The sequence below is a fragment of the Argentina silus genome (genome assembly GCF_951799395.1).
Source record: "Argentina silus genome assembly, chromosome: 19".
NCBI lineage: Eukaryota > Metazoa > Chordata > Actinopteri > Argentiniformes > Argentinidae > Argentina > Argentina silus.
The window spans coordinates 15,928,668-15,949,556 of NC_139673.1; the positions used below are offsets into that span (position 1 = coordinate 15,928,668).

Here is a 20,889-nt window from a genome sequence, read left to right on the forward strand (position 1 = left end):
ATTTTTCCTTTGAAAAGGAATGAGAGTTTTACCATTTGTTTAATTGTCAAATACAATCTGCTTATTCTGTTCCCTCCGAAAGACCTCTTCCCCCCCCCAACCCCCCTGTACAAGTTTTTCTCTTGTTAAAAAAAAAAGGAAGAAAAAATCTTCTTCTAGCATTGTGACTGCCAATGGCCCCTGGTCTGAGCATTGATTACTTTATCTTATGATGACTGATGGATAGATGATTCTTACTTACTTAGACAAATGTATTTGGTGTAAGTCGCTTTGGATAAAGGCGTCTGCTAAATGCCATAAATGTAAATGTGTTCCTCCACCACCCCCACGTGTTGAGTCATGTCACTGACCTTATGAGGTCAGAACAAGTGTCTGTGAACAGGGCTGTGAGGGAGATAGTAGAGGACAGCCTCAGCTGCAGGGATTGGGAAAATCACATTTGTTATTCAGGAATTAATTAAGTTCCCTATGGAAAATAAAGTTGTTTTAATCTAACTGGCAGTCAAATCAATGCATGTATTCAGTTTGTAAGTAGACCTGTGAATTAATAGAATTTAGATTGAATTGACCCTAACCCTGCTAATTCCTTAATAATGGTACAGTGTGAATATCACTCGAATGCTTATCCAAAACCAACAGCTAAATGCGTTTTATTTAGTCTGCGTCATTTAGTGTTGATGTTGAAAGACTGATGCACTGATGCCCCAATCTATCTCTTAAAGGGGTACTTCACTCCAAATCTGTTCTTGTTGTATGCATTTGTCCACTCTCAATACATTCTCTAAAAATCCCAGTCCACATTTGAAGATGTTGACACTGGCGGGTTGTTTTCTGTTTCGTTTCAGGAGATTACGCTGGGTTCCCTGGCTGCGGGTTGCTACGGTTACACAGCACTTACCGACACGACCTCAAGATCTACGCATCTGACGAGGGCAGAGTGCAGATGACTGCTGCAGCCTTCGCCAAGGTAACTAAGGGTCAGGGGTGAGAGGTCAAACCTGCGAGGCTATGGAATGTGGGCAAACCACCTTGCTCCCATAACCCCTACATTGGAACAACATTTACATTTTAGAGGGTTGTTCATTAGCTAACAAAGGTGTGTGTGTGTGTGTGTGTAACAGGGTCTGTTGGCGTTGGAGGGAGAGCTGACACCCATCCTGGTTCAGATGGTGAAGAGTGCCAACATGAATGGCCTGCTGGACAACGACAGCGACTCTCTCAGCGGCTGCCAGCACCGCGTCAAGGCCCGCCTCCACGGGATCATGCAGAAGGATCAGGAATTCACAGAGGAGGACTACGATAGGGTAACTCATCCGCCAATCTCCCAGGGGTCCAATCCTAACCCTCTTCTCTTGTAATGTGTCTCACTGCCAGGAGGAGGAAGGAATCTAAGGCAGCGCATGACTGTATCAGAGCGGTAGATGCTAAGTGGGATCCTTGGGACGGCCTTAACCGTTTTAAACTTCAATGGAGTGACGTCAGAGTTGGTCATCCCAAGCATCCCATTTACTGTAGCATTCAGCGTGTGAGTGTGACGATGATGTGAAGAGATGGGTGATTTCTTAGGATGATGCTAATTGCTAATCTGCTTTTGTGGTATTAGCCCTTTGATCATGCAGCGGTTGCTAATTAGTCCTAATGAAAGCAGGGAGGATTTAAGTATTTAAGCTACTGTTCATTAACGAATAAAGGCCCTTGTTCTTTAGAAAGTAATGAAAATGGAAAAGTCGTTTATTTATAGCGTGGACATCTCTGTGAAGCAGCTTTGAGCTCTTGAGTCCTTACTTTCGTTATAAAGCACTGGTCAATGGTTCTATGTGGTGTTCTCTCACTATCCTCTACATAAACATTTAGAATTACACTAATTTCTGTGCGTGTTTGTGTTTGTGTTTGTGTTCTCCTAGCTGGCCCCTACCTGCAGCGCCTCTGTGGTGAACTCCATGAAGATCGTAGAGAACCCAGTGACCACGTGTGACCAGGTCTACACCCTCATCCAGAGCCTCACCTCCCAGATTCGCAAGAGGCTGGAGGACCCCAAATCTGCAGGTGGGACCCCAAACCTCATCTACCAATACAGTACTGTCCAAGGTGAGGTTGACCTCTGGACCTCACTCACACAACTATATTCTCTCCTCTTCTTCCATCTCTTCCACCCCCCCTCCTGCAGACCTGCAGCTGTACCACAGTGAGAGCCTGGAGCTAATGCTGCAGCGCTGGTCCAAGCTGGAGAGAGACTTCCTCATGAAGAGCGGCCGCTATGACATCAGTAAGATCCCGGACATCTACGACTGCGTGAAGTACGACGTGCAGCACAACTCCACCCTGGGACTGGAGGACACCCTGGAGCTGTTCAGACTGTCACGAGCCCTGGCCGATATCATCATACCACAGGTGAGGGAGGGAGGGAAGAACTAGTCCTAATGTATAGCAGAGAAGGTGAAGGAAAATATGCTGTCATTTCAATGAGGATCTAAGGAATGTTTTCTTGAAGGCAATCCCAAATCACTAGAGTTTGAATGTAGCTGTTTCAACACACACACACACACACACACACACACACACATACACACACACAGACAGTATTTCTCCCTCTCTCACCTCTGTGTTCTCTCAGGAATATGGCATCAACAACGTAGAGAAGCTTGACATAGCCTACGCCTACTGCCTCCCATTGGTCAAGAAGATCCAGTTGGATCTCCAGAGGACCCACGAGGACGAGTCTGTCAACAAGCTCCACCCACTGTGAGTCTGCAGCAGATCTAGTGTCAGCTGACCCGCCCCCCCCCTCCCAATACTAACTTTAACTTAAACCATGAAGGGGAAAAACACAAAACTGACTAGATCAGTGTATATAGTATGGATATTACCATATAACTAAAAAACTATAGACATCAGAAAGGATCAGTAGATTAGTTTGTTACCCAAAACGCTGAACTAGGTGTGTGTAAATATACACTAAGTAGCAGCACTTTTCATTGTTACAATGATGTTCCTCGGTCGTATAGGTACTCTCGTGGAGTGATGTCACCCGGGCGGCATGTGAGGACACGCCTGTACTTCACCAGCGAGAGTCACGTCCACTCCCTGCTCAGCATCTTCCGCTACGGAGGCCTGCTCGACGTAAACACCCTGCTACATCTCACTCAACTACTGCACCATACATTTCAGTTTCACAGAACTGCATTTTAAACGTGTATGTGGTGTGTGTATGTGGGTGTGTGTGTGTGTGTGTCAGGAGGAGAAGGACCAACAGTGGAAGCGTGCCATGGATTACCTCAGTGCTGTCTCGGAGCTCAACTACATGACTCAGATAGTCATCATGCTGTATGAGGATAACAACAAGGTAGTGTGTGTGTGTGTGTTTCTTTAGTGTGTGTCATTGAGTATTCTTGGTGTGTGTCTGTGTTTCTTTAGTGTGCGTCATTGAGTATTATTTGTGTGTGTGTGTGTTTCACAAACCTCTGTCTCTCAGGACCCGTCGTCTGAGGAGCGTTTCCATGTGGAGCTCCACTTCAGCCCGGGGGTCAAAGGTTGTGACGATGAGGAGAACGCACCAATGGGCTTCGGGTTCCGACCTGCCTCGGCTGAGGTAACAGGAGTCATGTTTCATCCCTCTGTGTTTAGTTTGTTTACATGAGTGGATGACCTAAATGTCATTTTGAGATGCAATTAGCAGGAGTGGCTTTGTTTGTTATTTGTTAAATTGTACATTGTGTGTGTCTACGTGTGTGTATGTGTTTGTGTGTCCTCAATGTCCTTGCTTTGTCCTTTGGTGCCCTCTTTCCCAAATAGAACGGGCAGAAACAGCCTGACCCTGGCAGCATGGAAGACCTGTCACGTGACGAGCCTGACCGTGCGGTACCCCTCTCTGAGCCAATCAGCTTGCAGAGAAAGTCCCCGCTGATTCGCAACCGCAAGACGGGGTCCATGGAGGTAAGACAGGTCTAGTTAAATGGTGTCTACCTTCTTAAACCAACCTCTTAGCCCCTACGACCACAAGACTGGTCTTGTAGATCTGAAAGGATCAGACAGGTAAATGCAGTAGAGAGTGATACCCACACTGTTAGCCATTAACCTTTCAAGTTGTATCAGTAAATAGTAAACACGGTGGTATTGACCCTGTGGGTTAGGTCCTGCTGTGTTGTGTTTTCACTCTGTGAGTTTTCTCTCTCTGGCTGAGGTCACATGTGATGCCTCCGGCTACCGCAGGGAGAGATAGAATCTGTGTGTGGCGTCAGACACTCTTGATTTAGCTCATTACCACTGTCTGGAGGGTCAGTTTACCGTGTCTGTGTGTGTGCCTGTGTGTGTGCCTGTGTGTGTGCCTGTGTGTGTGTCTGCGTGTGTGTCTGCGTGTGTATCCCCAGGTCCTGTCGGAGATCTCGTCCTCTAAAGCGGGCGGCTACCGTCTCTTCCCCTCCTGCTCACGTCAGTCGCCAGAGATGAAGCAGAGCGGATTAGGTAGGTCCCCACTCTCTGCTCTGTGGCCATGGCAACTGTGTTTGCTCATATCCTCTGTCATTAGAGTCGGTGGTGGAGGCTGGTGGAGGTCTCAGTCGCTGGCAGCTGCGGTAGGGGACGACACTGGACGACTCTGATTTCTCATCATGAGAAAGCTAGAGCTAGATACAGTCCTCTATGTAAGGCGTAAGGCCTCCAGGTCCCTTTTAATTAAAGTGCAAAAAAAAATATAATAATAGTTTGTCACAGTTTTGTATGATTAACCATCCTAACTGGAATTCTGTCTGGTGTCCAAATTAATCAACTTAGCACGGGAGGCTGGTGGAGGTAGAAATGTGAGGATGGGCTTATTTTAATGCATGGAATGGAATGATGAATGGTATCAAACACACTATCTTCATTCCATTTCACACATTTCTCATAAACCCACAGGTTTAACATGAGCAGCTTGAAGTGTAACATTATAGCGTAACTTAATAACATTGAATTGGCTTACAGTAGCTGCAAGTCGAAGTGAACTTGTCGAGCTAACGGCCTTCTTCAGTTACACTCACGGCCAAGGTCATAACCTTTCTGCTGGTCTTCTTAGGGAAGTGACATCACCAGTGCCCCCTCTTGTTCCAGAGCCTCTGAACCTTTGTGGAAACCTCCAGATGCTCCACTTGTGTCTAGTCATGTAGCTTATGTAACTGTCTAGCCTTATACAGGACCTGACAGACAACATGGCGTTAGGAGTGGTCTGGTGATGAAGGCTGACCTTGGTAGGAGTTGTGTATCCCCCCCCCCCCCTTGTTTATGGTCACTGAGACAACGCATTGTTTGAATAACTGCATGTTGTGTGGTGGTGACTAATTCCCCTCAACCCCCTCCCCCAACCCCCCCTCCTCCTCACCCTCTCACAGGCTCTCAGTGTGCAGGACTCTTCAGCACCACCGTCCTAGGGGGTTCCTCTAGCGCTCCCAACCTGCAGGACTACGCACGCACACACCGCAAAAAATTCTCCTCCGGCAGTCTATCCTATAAAGACGGTATGTGTGTTTGATCCTGCTCTTCCTCTAGACTAGGGACAGTAAAGACACAGTGGATGATGGATGCTTCCGGTAGCCAACCCTGGTCCTTCTTGGGGGTGGGGGGGGGGGGGGGGGGGGTGGGGGGGGGTAGCACAGCCTGTGCAGTCGCTCGATCCAGCCGAGCATTTAACCCACCTGGCTCACTGAATCGTGGTCTTGATTTGGGAATTTAGTTATTTTGTTGAATAATCTGAGCATTTGACTGATTTTAAAAATAGAAGTAGTTATTTTTGCTTGCATACCCCCCCCCCCCCCCCCCCCCCCCCCCCCCCCGCGGCTGTCCAGGACCGGGGTTGCCTATCCCTGCATTAGATCGTAAGCAGGCCACCCCCATCCAGTGGAGGATGGTGGAGGTTGAAATCGGAGGACAGGCTCATTGTCATGCATGGAATGGAATGAGGAATGGCATCAAACACATGTGTTTTCTATGCATTACAGTGAGCCCAACCTCCAATTTCTACCTCCACCAGCCTCCCCTCCATACCATGACATTGCATAGTCACACACACACACACACACACACACACCAAACAGGGAAGGTTTGACTTCAAGATGGTAGTGCACAGATCACAGTTTGGACCCAAATCTTTTAGTCAGGGACTCTGGGTCTTTTTTTTTCACTTGATTTGATAAACAACAATGTTTTATTGATAAACAACAATGTATTTAGCTTTTTTTAATGCAGAAAAAGTATGGCACCTAAGTTAAAGATACAGTTTATGCATTTGTCTGAGTAGCAACCTTCAGAAATACCATTTGGTTGGCAAAGGACTCCTTCGTTATTTGGTCCACAGTTTAGCCAGCTGCAAATGTCCTCTCTTAGAGACCCTGACCTTAGCTAGATTTTACATGATCTGCAAATTTGTATATTGTTTGCATAGTTCATGCTCATTTTCTGTTTCACTGAAACTGCATAGAAAAGACATGGCAAGCACAGAACAATTAGCCAACTCATTATAAAAAGAATAAGTAATAATCGCTTGGATTTATAACTCACTTGGTATCTCCTTCAATATGAACGAGGAGCAACATATAATGTTTCTACTGAATCAACAGTCAATTATTTTAAGTGTACCCAAAACTTTATTACGATAAGAATGTGAAATATCTGCGGTGTTTGTGCATCCATTTCAGTCCCAAAAACGTCAAAAGCTTTAGAATTGATGTTTGGAATACTGACATGAAAGGAATTCAATATAGAAGTAATTCTCCATGCACATTGATTTCCTTTGTTTATCGTTTGGTCAGAAACCATTTTCAAGACTTCGACATGAACATTTCTAGAACATTCTCGTCGTTGCCTAATGGGAGAAGCTGCGTTTATGTCAGACAGTCACCAGATGGCTCCCAAGCTCTTGTTATAATACAATCCAGAGAGTCTATTTAACAGGAGTCACAGTCAATGATGAGCACAGTTTGCCATAGTGCAATAAATGTCTTATAAAAATGTATAAACATCACATTCACTAGACATTTGAGAGAGTACAGTATATTGTACTTGAATCTTGTTCGATGACAAACATTTCTTATTGTTGGTGAGAAGATGCCATCTTCTATGGTGACAGATAACAACATTTGTTTTTAAATGTACAAAGTGTCACAACAGAACTTAGGCTTTGAGATGTTCACTGTCTCAAGCGTAATGTGTTTCTTAGGGGCTTTACACACTCCAGGGCCGACCCAAAACGTACCCTGCTGCCTTAGATATGTTCCTTTCATGATGTGAAAATCCTTTCCAGCATTGTTTCAGCAACTATGGTGGATGAGTAACCAGGCCAGCTCAGCCGCCTGTAGTCCTCATATTGTCCACTAGGTGTCATTGTGAAGTCATAAAGAACTACTTTTCTTTCGGCTGCCATTTTCTCGGTTGTCTTGCGTGTCACTCAGTGTCTTCGTGGTCATCGTGTCTTTCATTTGGTTTCATCCGTCTTGTTAAACCCTGTTGATAGGAATCATGAAAATCATCAGATTCTAGAGCTCTGGTGTCATCATTGTCCCTTTTGGTGAACTTGACATGATTAATGGTAAATCTTCACTGTGTGTGTGTGTGTGCGTGCGTGAATGTGTGTGAGCATGTCCGTGTTAAGAGGGATGATAGATTTCAAACTAAAGCTGGCCTCTTTCACGGAAATGATGATTTGGATCTGTACTCTGTCACAGTACATGACAGAGAGATGGAGTCAGTAACCCTGCTGGGTGTGAGTTTGGTGGAATTGACAACTCTGGCCAGTGTTAGAACTATTTGAGTAGTCCTGATAGACGGGTGGAGGGAGGGAGGGAGGGAGAGCAGGAGGGAGGGAGATAGACTTGTTCAGTCTTAAAGTCTAGTTACTCTAGCCTCTCCTCCCTGTGATTTGAATGTAACATTACTCCCAAAATGAAAAATTAAGTTCAATAGAGTTTGGGGTGTGCTACTGCACATACCGGGAAATACATTTCCCTCATAACTGACAAGTTGGAAAGACAGAGAAAACCTTTTTTGTTCCTTTTTTGTCTTCATCTCCTAAATTTTTAGCGCATCTCATCCTATCATCATGAGACCTTCATCCAGTTTGCTTATAATCTGATCTTGAAAGTGCCAGTTTAATTTTGGGCACCAACCTCTTCTCTACCTGACAGCCTTCTTGTGCCCAGTCAATCAAAGATCATGCTTTCATACAAAGGGTCCTACTTCTCTCTGTCTCTTCTATCTCTTCTCACACTCTAGAATTGACAAGAACTCAGAAATCAAAAATCACTTTTTAACTTTCTGCTTTCTTACCCCTTAATGCTTCATATCTGTAACACTTTACCTATCGCAAAAAGAAAAAAAAAACATAAGTCCCCCTTTCTCTCACACACACACATATATATATATATATATATATATATATATATATATATATATATATATATACACACACACACACACAAACACACACACTTTACAGGTGCGCTGTGACCGATGGTAACACTAGTGACCTTTTTTATTTCCTCAGAGTTGTTGTCTATGCCGGCAGTAAAGCGATTTTCTGTGTCGTTTGCAAAGCATCCGACTAATGGTACGTCTGCTTCTTTCAAGTATATTTCCACTTCTCCACCTCCCTTTGTCTTGCATGTCTATGGAAAACTTTTTTTTTTTTAACGTTTGACTTTTATTTCACGTGGTTTCTTACTACCATGGTTTCCCAACTCTCCGGGTTTTCAGTCTCTTTTTGTCTACCCATACGCTTGACCACTCACTCAAACACTAACTCACATTCTGTTTGTAACATCCTGCGTACAATTTGTCACCCTCACCCAATGATTCAATGTTTTTCAGTGGATAGATATGTGTATACGATTATCTCAGATGCATATCAGGGGAGGCTGATGGAGGTAGAAATCGGAGGATGGGCTATCAAGTGGAATGGATACGATTCCTCATTCCATGCATTACAATGAGCCTGCCCATTTTTCTACCTTCACCAGCCTCCACTTTCTCAGATGTGTGCATATACATATATTATATGTTAAAGATGTGAATTGAAACCATCTCTTGAAAATACCACCAAAAGATACACCAATTCTTAGCCCTTCCCCTGTTTCTTTTGACTTGATTTTCATCTATTCTCATTTAATATCGGGTCATGGCAACCATAAAGATACAACTTAAGCAGAGACACTCCACACTTTTGAATAAGTGACTGGATTACTCAAACTGCTTGACAGTCTACAGTAGGTTGACTGGGCCGGAAACCATTTGCAGTTAAACGGGGAAAGGGTTAACTTGCGATTTGTCCCATCACGTACTTTACTTGTACGTATGTGTGTTATGAACGAATGAGGTTGGAGCTGTGAATGAAAATGACCTGTGTGTTGATGTTTGGTTGTCATGGTGCCGCTTGTGAAATATACATTGGCACATTATTTCTTTCCAGGACCTTTTCATTAACTTGTGCCTGAACACCCCTCCTTGGATGCTGGTCTTATTCAGTAGTTCAAACAGGAGCAAATATTCTCAAACTGAAATCATAAAAATGGGCCTTCCCAATGTTCTCAAACTTCTCTTTTTTGAAAATATCTGCTTGTGTTTGTTCCCCACGAATCATGACCATGGTTATAAAGACTGGAGTAGTGTTGCATTCACTGAAAAAAATGTCCAGTAAATCATGTCAGTGCAGTGCAGTGCAGGAAGTGGTTGATTTGAGGGTACAATTCTGACAGAACTCGAAGACTATTTGGCTGCGTTTGATGCCAAGACTTTACCTTGAGTTGGAGATGCACTCCAGAGGTTGTCCTGGCACACGTTGTAGATTACCAGACTGTAATGCACTTGAGATTGCTAATGAATCTAGATACTGTCAAGTTCCGACGTTTTCTGCCCTCACCCAGTCTTCTGAATGGAGGAGATTGTTTGGGTTTCGCATTTGTGCACTGGGCCCTCTGCCACCCATTGAGCCAGAGCTGCCAGCCTGAGCCATTGGCCCTGGGGAGTAGATGGTTTGGGAGAAAACCTTCCTTAGGCGCTCAAAGCGGTTTTTGAACCAGCATTAGAAAAGCCCTCTTCATAGGACAGAATCAGTGTACATAGAAGGGTCTCCATACGTAGGATCTGCATTAAGGCCCCCTCCGTAACCATAGGACATATCTTTAGGATCCTGTCCGTACAGGATCCTGTGAGGGGGAAGCCTCAGGGTTTATAGGTGGGCTCATGTAGCCTCCACTGCTATAGGACATATCTTTAGGATCCTGAGGTGAAGACTCAGCGTACATAGAAGGGCCACCATATGAAGAACCTGCATTAGCAAGGCCCCCCCCCCCCCCCCCCCTCCATAACCATGTCTTTAGGATCCTGGGTAGGTAAAGTGTACCTAAAAGGACCTCCATAAGTAGAACCTGCATTAGGAAGGCTCCCTCCGTAACCATAGGACACGTCTTTAGGATCCTGTCCATACTTGGGAGGTGAAGACATGGGGATGTAATGGGACACATCTTTTGGCTCGTTGGGGATTTGAGTCTTCCCTTGGCCTTGTAGGTTGCCAGTGGGCATGGCGTTGTACGGAGCAGAGACAAACCTGTTGGACTCATATCCTGCTGACACTCCGGTCTGGCCTGAGACACTCCCAGAAGGTGCAGACCCACTTCCACCTTTGGGCACAGCAGAATTGTATGGATTGCTATAGCTGGAACCCAGCAAAGACCAAAACAAGGTACCATTAGGCAGAATCTAAAACGGTGCCGTGCTTGCTAGGTCAATATGAAACATTTGATCTATTGCTTAGCCAAACTCATGGTTTAGTGTAAAATACAACTCACTCTTTTTGGCAGGAAAAAGATGACAAACATGATTGAAAGAAAACCTTTACACTTACAAAAAAACATTAAACTTACCTGAAATGGAGCCCAGGGGTCATTGTAGTAAGATCAGCAGTACCACCCATTAGAAAGCCCAACAGTAATATTGTTAGTTCACCAGCCAAATAGAAAGATTCTGTGAGAGCCTTTCTACGTTAACTGGGAGTGTGCTAGTCTGCCCTAATATTGGCAACCTCTGCCTCTAATTGGCTCATTAGGGATAGCTGTGTTCAGTCAATCAACTATGCATTCCCAGTTGCAGCCATTTGACAGTTGCTTCAGTTGTACATATGAATGATTTCAAACATTTTTTCAACTGAACAGGAAGTTTTCCACTGTTCCATCATTCACTGTTATGATTAAATGACTTAAGCTCTCTAACTGGTTCATTGAAAGATCACTTATTTCACATTAAGTAAGTTTATTCACATGTATATTCACTTTAGGGACACAGGATGATACCTCTGCCGTAGCTGTTAATCCGTCTGTATGGTGGCCAGTGACAGGTACGGTAACCAATGGTAACCCAGGATGGGATGGACATCCAACTGCAGCTTTACAGAATCTGTAATGGGATCGATTGTACAAATCGATTGTGGAACGCAACAAGCTATCCATGTATGCACGCACAACAGCTTCCGTACAGTGTGTTTTTACAGTGTGTTTTTGTTGGACAGCAAAAAGGGTGGATGAGAGATTGTTCTCGTATTTGTCGATAGGGCTTTGACATTTGTTGATTGTCACAGAATATATCTTAGCATGCCATATTCAATCTATTGAGTCTTGCTCTGGCTGTGCTTGTCGCAGTTGGATGGTTTTTTGCAGAGGCTTTTGTCACAAACCTGTTGGATTGTTGGGGTCAGTTGCTTGAATGTTAATTGTTATGGTACAGTAACTGGTCCTGAGCATGGAGAAATTAGATGGTTGACAGTCAGGAATAGCACTGAGCTGGCACCTACCTGCCAGCCTACCCTCCTCTCCTCCCCCTCTCTGTCCACACGACGGGTCCTCTCCCTGCTGTCCTCTCCTCCCCCTCTCCATCTCCCTGCATGTCCTCCCACATCACAGTCCCCCCCGTTCTTTCCTCCTGTCTATTCTCCACCTCCTCTTTACCCTCCATCTCCTCCTCCTCAATCAATGTCTATGCACTCATCCTCTGCTCTCTCCACCTTTCCCATCCCCTCCTCCATCCCACCCCCTCATTCCTTTCCCAATCCTTCTCTCCTTTTCTTCTCCCTCCCCCTGCTTTTGCTCCCTTTCTTCCTCCTCCTCTTCCTCCTTTCCTCTCTACTCTTTTCATGCTCTCCTTCTCTTATTCTCACCATTTTCATCCCCTCCTTTCCTCCTCCCTCATTCTCCTCTTCCCATCTCCCTTCCACTCATCTACCCCCTCTTCACCTCCTCATCACCCTTCCGTTTTCCCTCTTCTCCTCTCCTTTTCTATACATCTTCTTTTCCTCTTTTTTCCTACTCCCTTTCTTCCTTCCTCCCCTTCTCTGCTGTATCATTCCTCTTTTCCTTCCTCCCCTCCTCTTCCTTCCTTCCTCCCCTCCTCTTCCTTCCCTTCCTCTCCTCCCCCTCTTCTTCCTCAGAGCCTCTGGAGGAACATCACGTGGCCCAGCTGTTGAGGCGCTTCTCCACAGACCCCAGCCTTGGCCGGCCTCTCTCTCTGGATGGGGCGCTGGCCCACCACCTCCACCAGTGCTCCTACCACCTCCGTCTCTTCCGAAACTGGCTCATCTCCGGCCAGGACCCCCTAGAGTACCTCTACGGTCAGGCCCCGCCCCCCTGCAGCCTCTTGCCCCTCCTAATTAGCCTGTTGCTCTCTGCCCTTTGACCCCTCTGCTGTGCTATCGGTTTAGTTTGGACTGTGCTAGTTGCTGGTTGCTGCAGTTGACTTTTCTGCTTCGCCTCTGTGGTTTCTGCATGCTTGCCTGCACCTTTTGGGAGAGCAGCTTGCCAATGGAGTGGTGTATGTTTTATTTGTTATTTTTTTGGCTTTTGGGAGTGTGGCGTAGTTAACTGACATTTCTTTTCCTTCCTGTACGGTATTCAGCTCTTCCTTGACACATCTTCAAGTTTTTGTTTGAGTAACAGTTTCCCTGTTGTTGTTTTTTGTACCACTTGGTGAGATCAGCAGCTGTTTCTTACAGTACAGTATGTATCCTGGCTAATAGGATCCTGGTCCCTAGGGCAAGTTTGTGTGCGATGGGACCCATAGTGTTGCATAGACAAGAGCTCTTGTGTGAGCTTCCAAAAGCCAGCTCAAACTAGAGAATCCTTGTAACTGTAGAGAACCACCTGGTGTGAGCATGGCCCTGTGGTCTGCCTGGGCAAGTACTTACTGTGGATTCTCTCTCTCTCTCTCTCTCTCTCTCTCTCTCTCTCTCTCTCTTTCTCTCTCTCTCTGCCCTTCTGTCAGCACATTCATAGGGGACCACTCCTAACCCATGGCTGCATACTCTGCCCTGTGCCTACATGGATGCAGTATGACTATACACAATAATAAAACGTTATTATCCCTCATGGGGGATGTTCACGAGTCTTTCTGCACACAAACAACAACACAGGATCAATAAATGGTCATGTGGTACGCACTGGAGCAGTAGTGCCAGGAGGCAATTTGCTAGATGTTTAAAGGGGCAATCTGGGATTGGTACATCAATTTGTGGACTATTAAATTAATGATACTGTATGAGGCCATTGATTCTTTAAGAATATAACCTCTTTTTTGGTTGTTTGAATCACAGGCTGCCCCTTTTAAACAAGGATCAGCCAAGAAGAATAGATGGGTTTCATACTGTAGCACCCTGGTTGACTAGTGAATGTGCACGGTGGCGTGTTCAACACTGGGGTCAAGTTCTCTACTCAAACATCAGTGGACTTCGCTCGAAAACAATTCTGAGAGCCCTTTCATGGTAGTTCCCCGATTCTACCAGTCAGAACTTTAAATGTGTACTGACATTAGGTAAGACAATTATGTGATAGTCAATTTCAAGAAACGACAGCATTTCCTAGCAGTCCCTGAGCTAGAACTTCCACATTTAGACGAATATATTGCTGTCTGATTCCGGTCAGCCTGTGACCCAGATTCAAGCTTGTTTGGCCACTGGTGGAATACGAGTTGTGCTCTAGCGTTTTATTTTGGTTGTGTTTGACGTGTGTGTCCTGCCGCTGCTCAACTAGACCCTAACTACAGCAGTGTGTGGTTTTGCACTAACCTACAGTACGTTGTATGTTTGAGTTACAACATACTCAAACCGTGTGTAGCTGCTGTTTGATTCAACATGGCAAAACCTAGGCATGTTTTTTTGTGGGTTTCATCCTATGTGAGACACTTGTGTAAAATGCATCGTCATCATGATTGATTTGAAATTGATTTAAAAACAAACATGACTGGTGTGTTCATCTCCCAGTAAATGGACTAATGTGTTGCTTCGTCGACACCTTTGGCCGTTGTCTGAGGCTGCAGTGTTGGATCTGCAGTGCGGTGTGGTGGTGCTTTGATTGAGGAAAAGCTGTGTAGTAACAGGTCATAGAAGACCGACCCACGCTTTCAGGTGTGTGTGTGTGTGTGTGTGTGTGTGTGTGTGTGTCACCCTCTGGAATGGATAGAGATATGTTACGGTGTTGACTGAGATGGCCGTGACTGTATGTGTATAGTTACATCAACCAGGCATGTTTTGTGTCTACCCCTGGTATTGTCTTTGTGGAAACCAACCATAGCAGAGATGCTCGCCAACAGTAAAGCAATGGTCACCATCCCTGGTCTCAGAGAGCTGTTGCTACAAGGTGTGCTGGCTTTTGTTCCAGCCCAGCTCAAACACACACTTCATTCAACTCATCAATCTGATTAGTTATTAGTTGATGAGTTGAATAAAGTATGTTGTTGCTGGCTCTCCAGGACAAGGGTTGGTGACCGTTGCAGTGGTGCACTTGGGGAGGGTGTGTGTGTGTGTGTGTGGTCGTGCCTGCTCCAGAGACCCCCTCTAATCTCCTATTCCAAGCCCCAGTCTAACTATGATGGTGGGGCTCCGGGCCTGGGTCTCTCCCCTCTCTCTCTCTCTCTGCTGCAGGCTTCGAAGGCTGTTCCATGGTGCCCTCCATCTACCCCCTGGAGACGCTACACAACTCACTCTCGCTCAAACAGGTGGACGAGTTCCTCACTGGCGTGTGTGAGAACGGAGGGGACGCACACTCTAGAACCACCAGAGGTAACGGTTCACTATGCACAATACACACACACACACACACAAACACACAGTCTAGAAACCCCAGAGATAATGGTCCGATACACACACAAAGCACCAGAGGTAGTTTCACAGTCACAGACAGACACACACACACACACACACACACACACACACACACACACACACACGCTTGCACACACTGCTGATATGTTGTGTAACCCCCCTATTTGCTGCAGCTCTGTCGGCCATGTTTGACTCCCAGAACCAGCCGTCAGTGGACTCCTACATGCCCCAGAGGGTCCTCTCGTCCTCTGTGTCCCTGAGACAGCGTTCAGACAGACCTCCCTGGTGTGAGTAGCCCTTGCTTCATCTTGGGTGGAATCCTAACTCCTAAATGTGTGTAAATCTTCCATTGACATCATTTGTGCAAAGATCTCATGTTAGGATTCCACCCTTTCAGTCTCATTCCGAATGAACTGCAGGTTAAGTCCTTTTCTGTATGTAGCTACACACACCATCCTAACAGGTCCAAGAACAGTAGTCAGGGCTGTCATTTGTCATTTCAAGGTTCAAATCATCTCCCCCGTATCCTCAGCCTCAGCCTTCCATAAGCTATTTAAGGTGATTTACTACAGTTTACTACAGATTACTATGGTAACCCACCACATTCTGTGCTCATCGGGTTGCCAGTTCTCTCCCACTGCTACAGTGTCTTATATTCCTGACGGAGAGGAGACGCGCTGGAGGACAGAAACGTTCTGTGTTTTAATGGGGGTTTTGTTCTAAATCAAATCTCTTGGCAGACTTGTCTTTGCTGCATCTCTTTGATGCATAAAGGCTTTGTTTCTGGTGGGGGTAGATGGGCTGGGCCTGTGGTATGTGCGCTGTGACAAATGTCTAGTGATGTGTTGATTATCTTTTTGTCTTTGAGATTTGTTCTTGTCTTTGTCTCCTGCTGCCGCATGTTTTATATGCTGTCTATCACCCACCTAGTAGAGTGAAGATGAATTGATTAATTGACAGGTTGTTTCTCTGTCTCTGCAGACAGCAGTGGTCCGTCCAGTACTGTGTCCAGCGCTGGACCCTCCTCCCCCACCACAGCAGATACCTCCCCCCGATTCAGCTTCAATGACAAGATCTCCCTCACCCCCCAGAGCAGCGAGGAGACCCACTCCTGCCAGCACAGCAATCCCCAGCAGACCCCCACAACAGCCCCCCACCCTCCTGACCTGGCTAGCCCAACCAGCTCAATGGAGGACCCACCGACTCCCAGTCACACACCCAGCACACCCAGCGACCCACCAGAGGACAATGCTGAGGCCCCAGCCATGCCTGGACACCTGCCCCTGAGTGAGAGCCCCAACGCTGGGCAGGAGGAGCTAGGTGAATCCCCTGCTGCAGTTGAGGCCTCCAGAGGCGATGCTCCGGAGCCCAGCCCGAGCCCGCCCTGCTCCCCGCTGGCGGAGCTCTCTCTAGGCCGTATGGAGGGCTACTGCGGCCTCCCAGGTTCTCTCCCTGTACTCCTGGAGTTGAGGGAGAGCAGCAGCGAGGCGGGCTCCAGCGCCCAGACGCCCCAATCTCCAGATGGGCCAGACGAGTTCTTTGACACCCAGGAGACAGTGGAGCTGTGGAGGGGCAGCTCAGGGAGCCTCCCCCATCCTGGGACACCTCTGGAGGTGGGAGCCCCTCACGTGTCCGAGTCCTAGGAGAACCAGAGAGAAGGAGTCTTGAACTTCTATGTGACTGGAGGGAAAGAAAAGGCCAGAAGACTTTTAGAAACGCTCCCCACAGAAACAGTTAACGGTAACCTCTGTGGTACCTTTGGTGTTGAATCATTGGGTGGTGAAGCATCGTAGTGAGCTAGACCAAGACCTCGTTTTCCTGCAGCTTGTAAACTGTCAACAAATCATGGATGGACCACTGCTCTGTGTGGAGTTGAACATTATTTAACCAGGATAGTCCACTCAGTACCATGGTCACTGTTTTCTAGGGAGTCCTGGTGCTTCTCAGCCCGGTCTCTCCACCTCTCTCTGTGAGCTAGAGTACACCATGTAAACAGAAACACTGTGTTGTTGTTTCAGTGTAGATGAAACTATACAGCTACAGTACAGTCTCCCACAGTACAACATCCCTGTGACGCTTCGTCTACCTGTTGGTCCGTAATGTTCCTTAGAAAGCCACTTGTTATAAAGTGAAGCTTTGATGTTGCTTTCGTAAACAAGTGAAACAACGTGTTCCCATCACTCCTATTCTGCAGATCCCTCTGAGTAGATTTATCCTGAGACTAGCTACTGAAGTCTGATCCCAGTTCGTACTGTAAACCAGGGGAGGCTGGTGAAGGTAGAAATCAGAGGACGGGCTCATTGTAATGCATGGAACGGAATGAGGAATGGTATTAAACACACGTGCGTGTTTGATACCATTCCTCATTCCATTCCATGCACTACAATGAGCCCATCCTCCGATTATTTTGACCTCCCCTGCTGTAACCCCAGTCTAACAACCTCAAGCCACTTTTCCTTCGCCCTATCACCTAGCCCTTCCTCATCTGCAGATCTGATGTAGCATGACTGGTGTAAGCAATATGGCGGAAGCGCCCTTAAGCCTATTAGAAGCTAGGTGGAGCCATCGCCATACTGCTTATACTCCAAGGGGCTTGTTCTCTGGAATGGTTAGTAGAGATCAGGGGAGGTTGGTGGAGGCAGAAATTGGAGGTCATTGTAATGCATGGAACGGAATGAGGAATGGGATGGAGTTTGATACCTCATTCCTCATATCATTCCATGCATTACAATGAGCCCGTCCTCCGATTGCTGCCTCCACCAGCCTCCCCTGATAGAGATGATCATGGAGAGGTGTCTACTTTTCCCTCTTTCTCTTGTATGACGGGAAACAGTGAGTTCCCATTTTGACTATTGTACTGTATGCCAAGGTAGTGTTACTGTCCCTGTTGCTACTAGTAAATGGCCAGTGGATCAAGCAGAAACCAAGTGTAGCTATTAGGCAGGGAACTGTTACTGTAGAAGAGCTGTTGAATGTTGTTGTTGTTTATTGTTGTTCGATATGCATTTGCAAATGCCATCGTTTTGGTAATCTGCAATTTCAGATTTACTAATTGCCTTTTTTGTTCATTTGAGTTTCTTTGAGCAAATGCCAGCGTACTTGTGTGCAGTGTTGTGCTTCTGTGCTAGGGTGTGTTTAGAATCTGCCGTGATGATTTAACCAACTAATGTTGAATACAGAGTTAGAACTGTCAGATGACAACTGTCCAAGCCAGGGGAGGCTGGTGGAGGTAGAAATCGGAGGATGGGCTCATTGTAACGCATGGAATGGAATGGTATCAAACACACCATTCAAACCATTCCTCATTCCATTGCATTACAATGAGCCTGACCTCCACCAGCCTCCCCTGGTTCAAGCCCTCTACTGCCAGTAAAATCTTCATATGAAATCTGATACAACCATAATGTGTGCACTGCTCTTTGCCAAAGCCCTTAATCCTCATCTACCACTTTTAACTACAAGTAATCATATAGGAAAGCATATAATCATACAGTATGGATACAGAGAGAGATCTATATTTATCTTTAAATTACACCTTGTGAGATGTGGGGTGATATTTTTAATGCAGAGACATCAGATTAATTAACCTGTTTTAACTTATAGTATCATAGCGTGTATATTTTTGTAAAAGGTCGCCTCACTATTGTAGACAGAAATATTGCCTAATCAAACATTTTATCAATGAACAAAAGGGTGGGGGCATTTTTTTGGAAGGTTCTCTTTTTTGGTACCTGTGTGAGTGCGTGCGTGTGTTTGCGTGCTTGTGAGCGTGTGCGTGTGTGCGTACCTGTGTGGCTGTACTGTCCTGTCAGATTACTAAACATAAATGAGATTGTGTATCTTGGTATTCCGGTTCTTTCAGTCGTGTAGTGATGCTTCTGTCAGAGATAAACACGTTATTTAATGTCAACCAGAGAACTATCGTCGTTGCTGCTGTATAAAGGCAGGCAGTGTACCCTGCCATCCTGTCAGTGTGTGGACATATGAACAATGTGTACAAAAAAGAGACTGATTCTGTGTTGTATATATCTATGGACTGAGCTTACTAATAGTGGGCACTATTGTCAAAACAATTAGTGTTACGTTTCACCCCACCCCTCCTCTTGAAGGCTTTATGAATTAAAATGCACTTATGCTCTAGAGCTCGATGTGATGTTGAATTCACGATCCTGAACTTGCAGTAAAGATTCAGCTCCTACCGACGATGCGCACCCTTGCTGTCCTCTCTATGCTTTCTGCTTTGTGGGGTCTTCTGCAGTATTGTAGGCCTCTGTCATTTCTACAAATGCAGCTTTATTTCTCTAACTAAAGGATGTTATGAATTAAAATGTCCTCTGAAATTACCTTGTCCTCACTGTGTGGTTATTTGATTGGACTTGACTTAACTTTCCTGTAGGGTGGCAGTTACAATATGGAGGGTTGGCAAGGAAATGTGGCTAGGTATTGTTAATAGCATAGAGAGAGACAGAGGAACAAAAACAGACCACATGATCTGTATTGTACTCACAAAACAACAACCTGGGACCTCTGACCAGGACACAGAGAGAGAAGACAAAGAGCTTCCTCTACCTTCTGTTTTTATAGCCGGCTTCAACCATCGTATTTAAATTAAGAGCTGAGAACCAAATGAACCCTCCTCCTATCAATTCTATTCAGATGACGCCTACATATGCATCACATACATGTATAACATATATATATATATATATATATATATATGTGTAATGGCTCATTGTAATGTATGGAATCGAATAAGGATTTATTTTTTTCCTCCGCTGGTTAGGACCCAATTCCACAAAAAAATTACTGAATATGAGTCAATTATTTAAGCGTTAATACAATCAGATCACCTGTTTCTCTGAAACATGGATTATACCATGGCCCTTTCCACCAGATCTCAAAGCCCTTTCCATGGATGATATCTACTGCACTGCTGTAGGTCATATCATCATATCATGCTCATGTATAGTTGATGATGTTACAGCACTATAATCCCATGATAGTGAATACAGCCATATGAGTGGTGTAAACCTGATTATAATATGGCTACAGTCATAGTGAAGGTCTACATGTTCTATATCTATGGCATGTGGTTCTAGAAGTTTAACCATCAGGAAGCAACCAATAACAGGTTCACATATGGATGTATATATATTAGACATGTTTGTGATGTAGGCCTACTGAGTAGACGTAGTTAGTCTGATCCTCCATTTTATCTTCTCTATTTGGGACTGTCATTCATGGCAAACTATACTGACAGTTGAATGTGTTGCTCCAGCAACAATCACGATACACTTCTATCTGGTGTGTACCTGAATCTCAAACATGGTCACTTTTATTGCAGGGGGTGGGAAGGGGGATGAGCGGGGGGTGGGTTGCTTTTCTCCTTGATTTGCCTTCCTCCATTTATAGCCAGACATGACTTTTGATTGACATTTTTGTGAGACCATCTGTAATTAGAGTCCATTCAAATGCTGCTGTGAGGATTCTATTGAATGTCCCTCTGACTTTCTGTGAGGCTGTGATTGGTTTAGTGGAAATGAGCAACCAGCTTGCTGCCAGGTCTGTCTCCGCCGTAAGGCAGAAGGAGGGAGGGAGATAGAGCGAGAAAGGGAAAGGGGGGAGGGAGAGAGAGAGAGAGAAAGAGAGGGAAAGGACGAAAGAGAGAGAGAGCGAGAGGACATCGGAAGGGAAAGGCTACTAGCTAATACTCTGTTACGTTCCCAAGGTCAGCGATGACTCACAGAAACCAATACATCATTCCCAGTATTAAATCTGTTGCCATG

The 20,889-nt window shown here is 45.6% G+C and overlaps 1 protein-coding gene across 2 annotated transcripts; it reads left to right on the plus strand.

Moving 5' to 3' along the window:
- The first annotated feature begins 849 nt into the window (after nt 1–849).
- Nucleotides 850–18,385, plus strand: LOC310819887 (inositol hexakisphosphate and diphosphoinositol-pentakisphosphate kinase 1-like). 2 transcript variants are annotated; one of them, XM_083691292.1, is made up of 15 exons: nt 850–967; nt 1,122–1,304; nt 1,905–2,046; nt 2,168–2,391; nt 2,615–2,742; nt 3,006–3,120; nt 3,236–3,343; nt 3,473–3,589; nt 3,793–3,933; nt 4,368–4,461; nt 5,364–5,489; nt 12,440–12,619; nt 14,924–15,061; nt 15,277–15,390; nt 16,085–18,385. In XM_083691292.1, the coding sequence occupies exons 1-15, from the start codon at nt 944–946 to the stop codon at nt 16,744–16,746; spliced, it is 2,496 nt and encodes an 831-aa protein (XP_083547418.1). In that variant the 5' UTR covers nt 850–943; the 3' UTR covers nt 16,747–18,385. The 2 variants fall into 2 exon arrangements, with proteins under 2 accessions (XP_083547418.1, XP_083547419.1); XM_083691293.1 differs by lacking the exon at nt 12,440–12,619.
- The last annotated feature ends 2,504 nt before the right edge of the window (nt 18,386–20,889 follow it).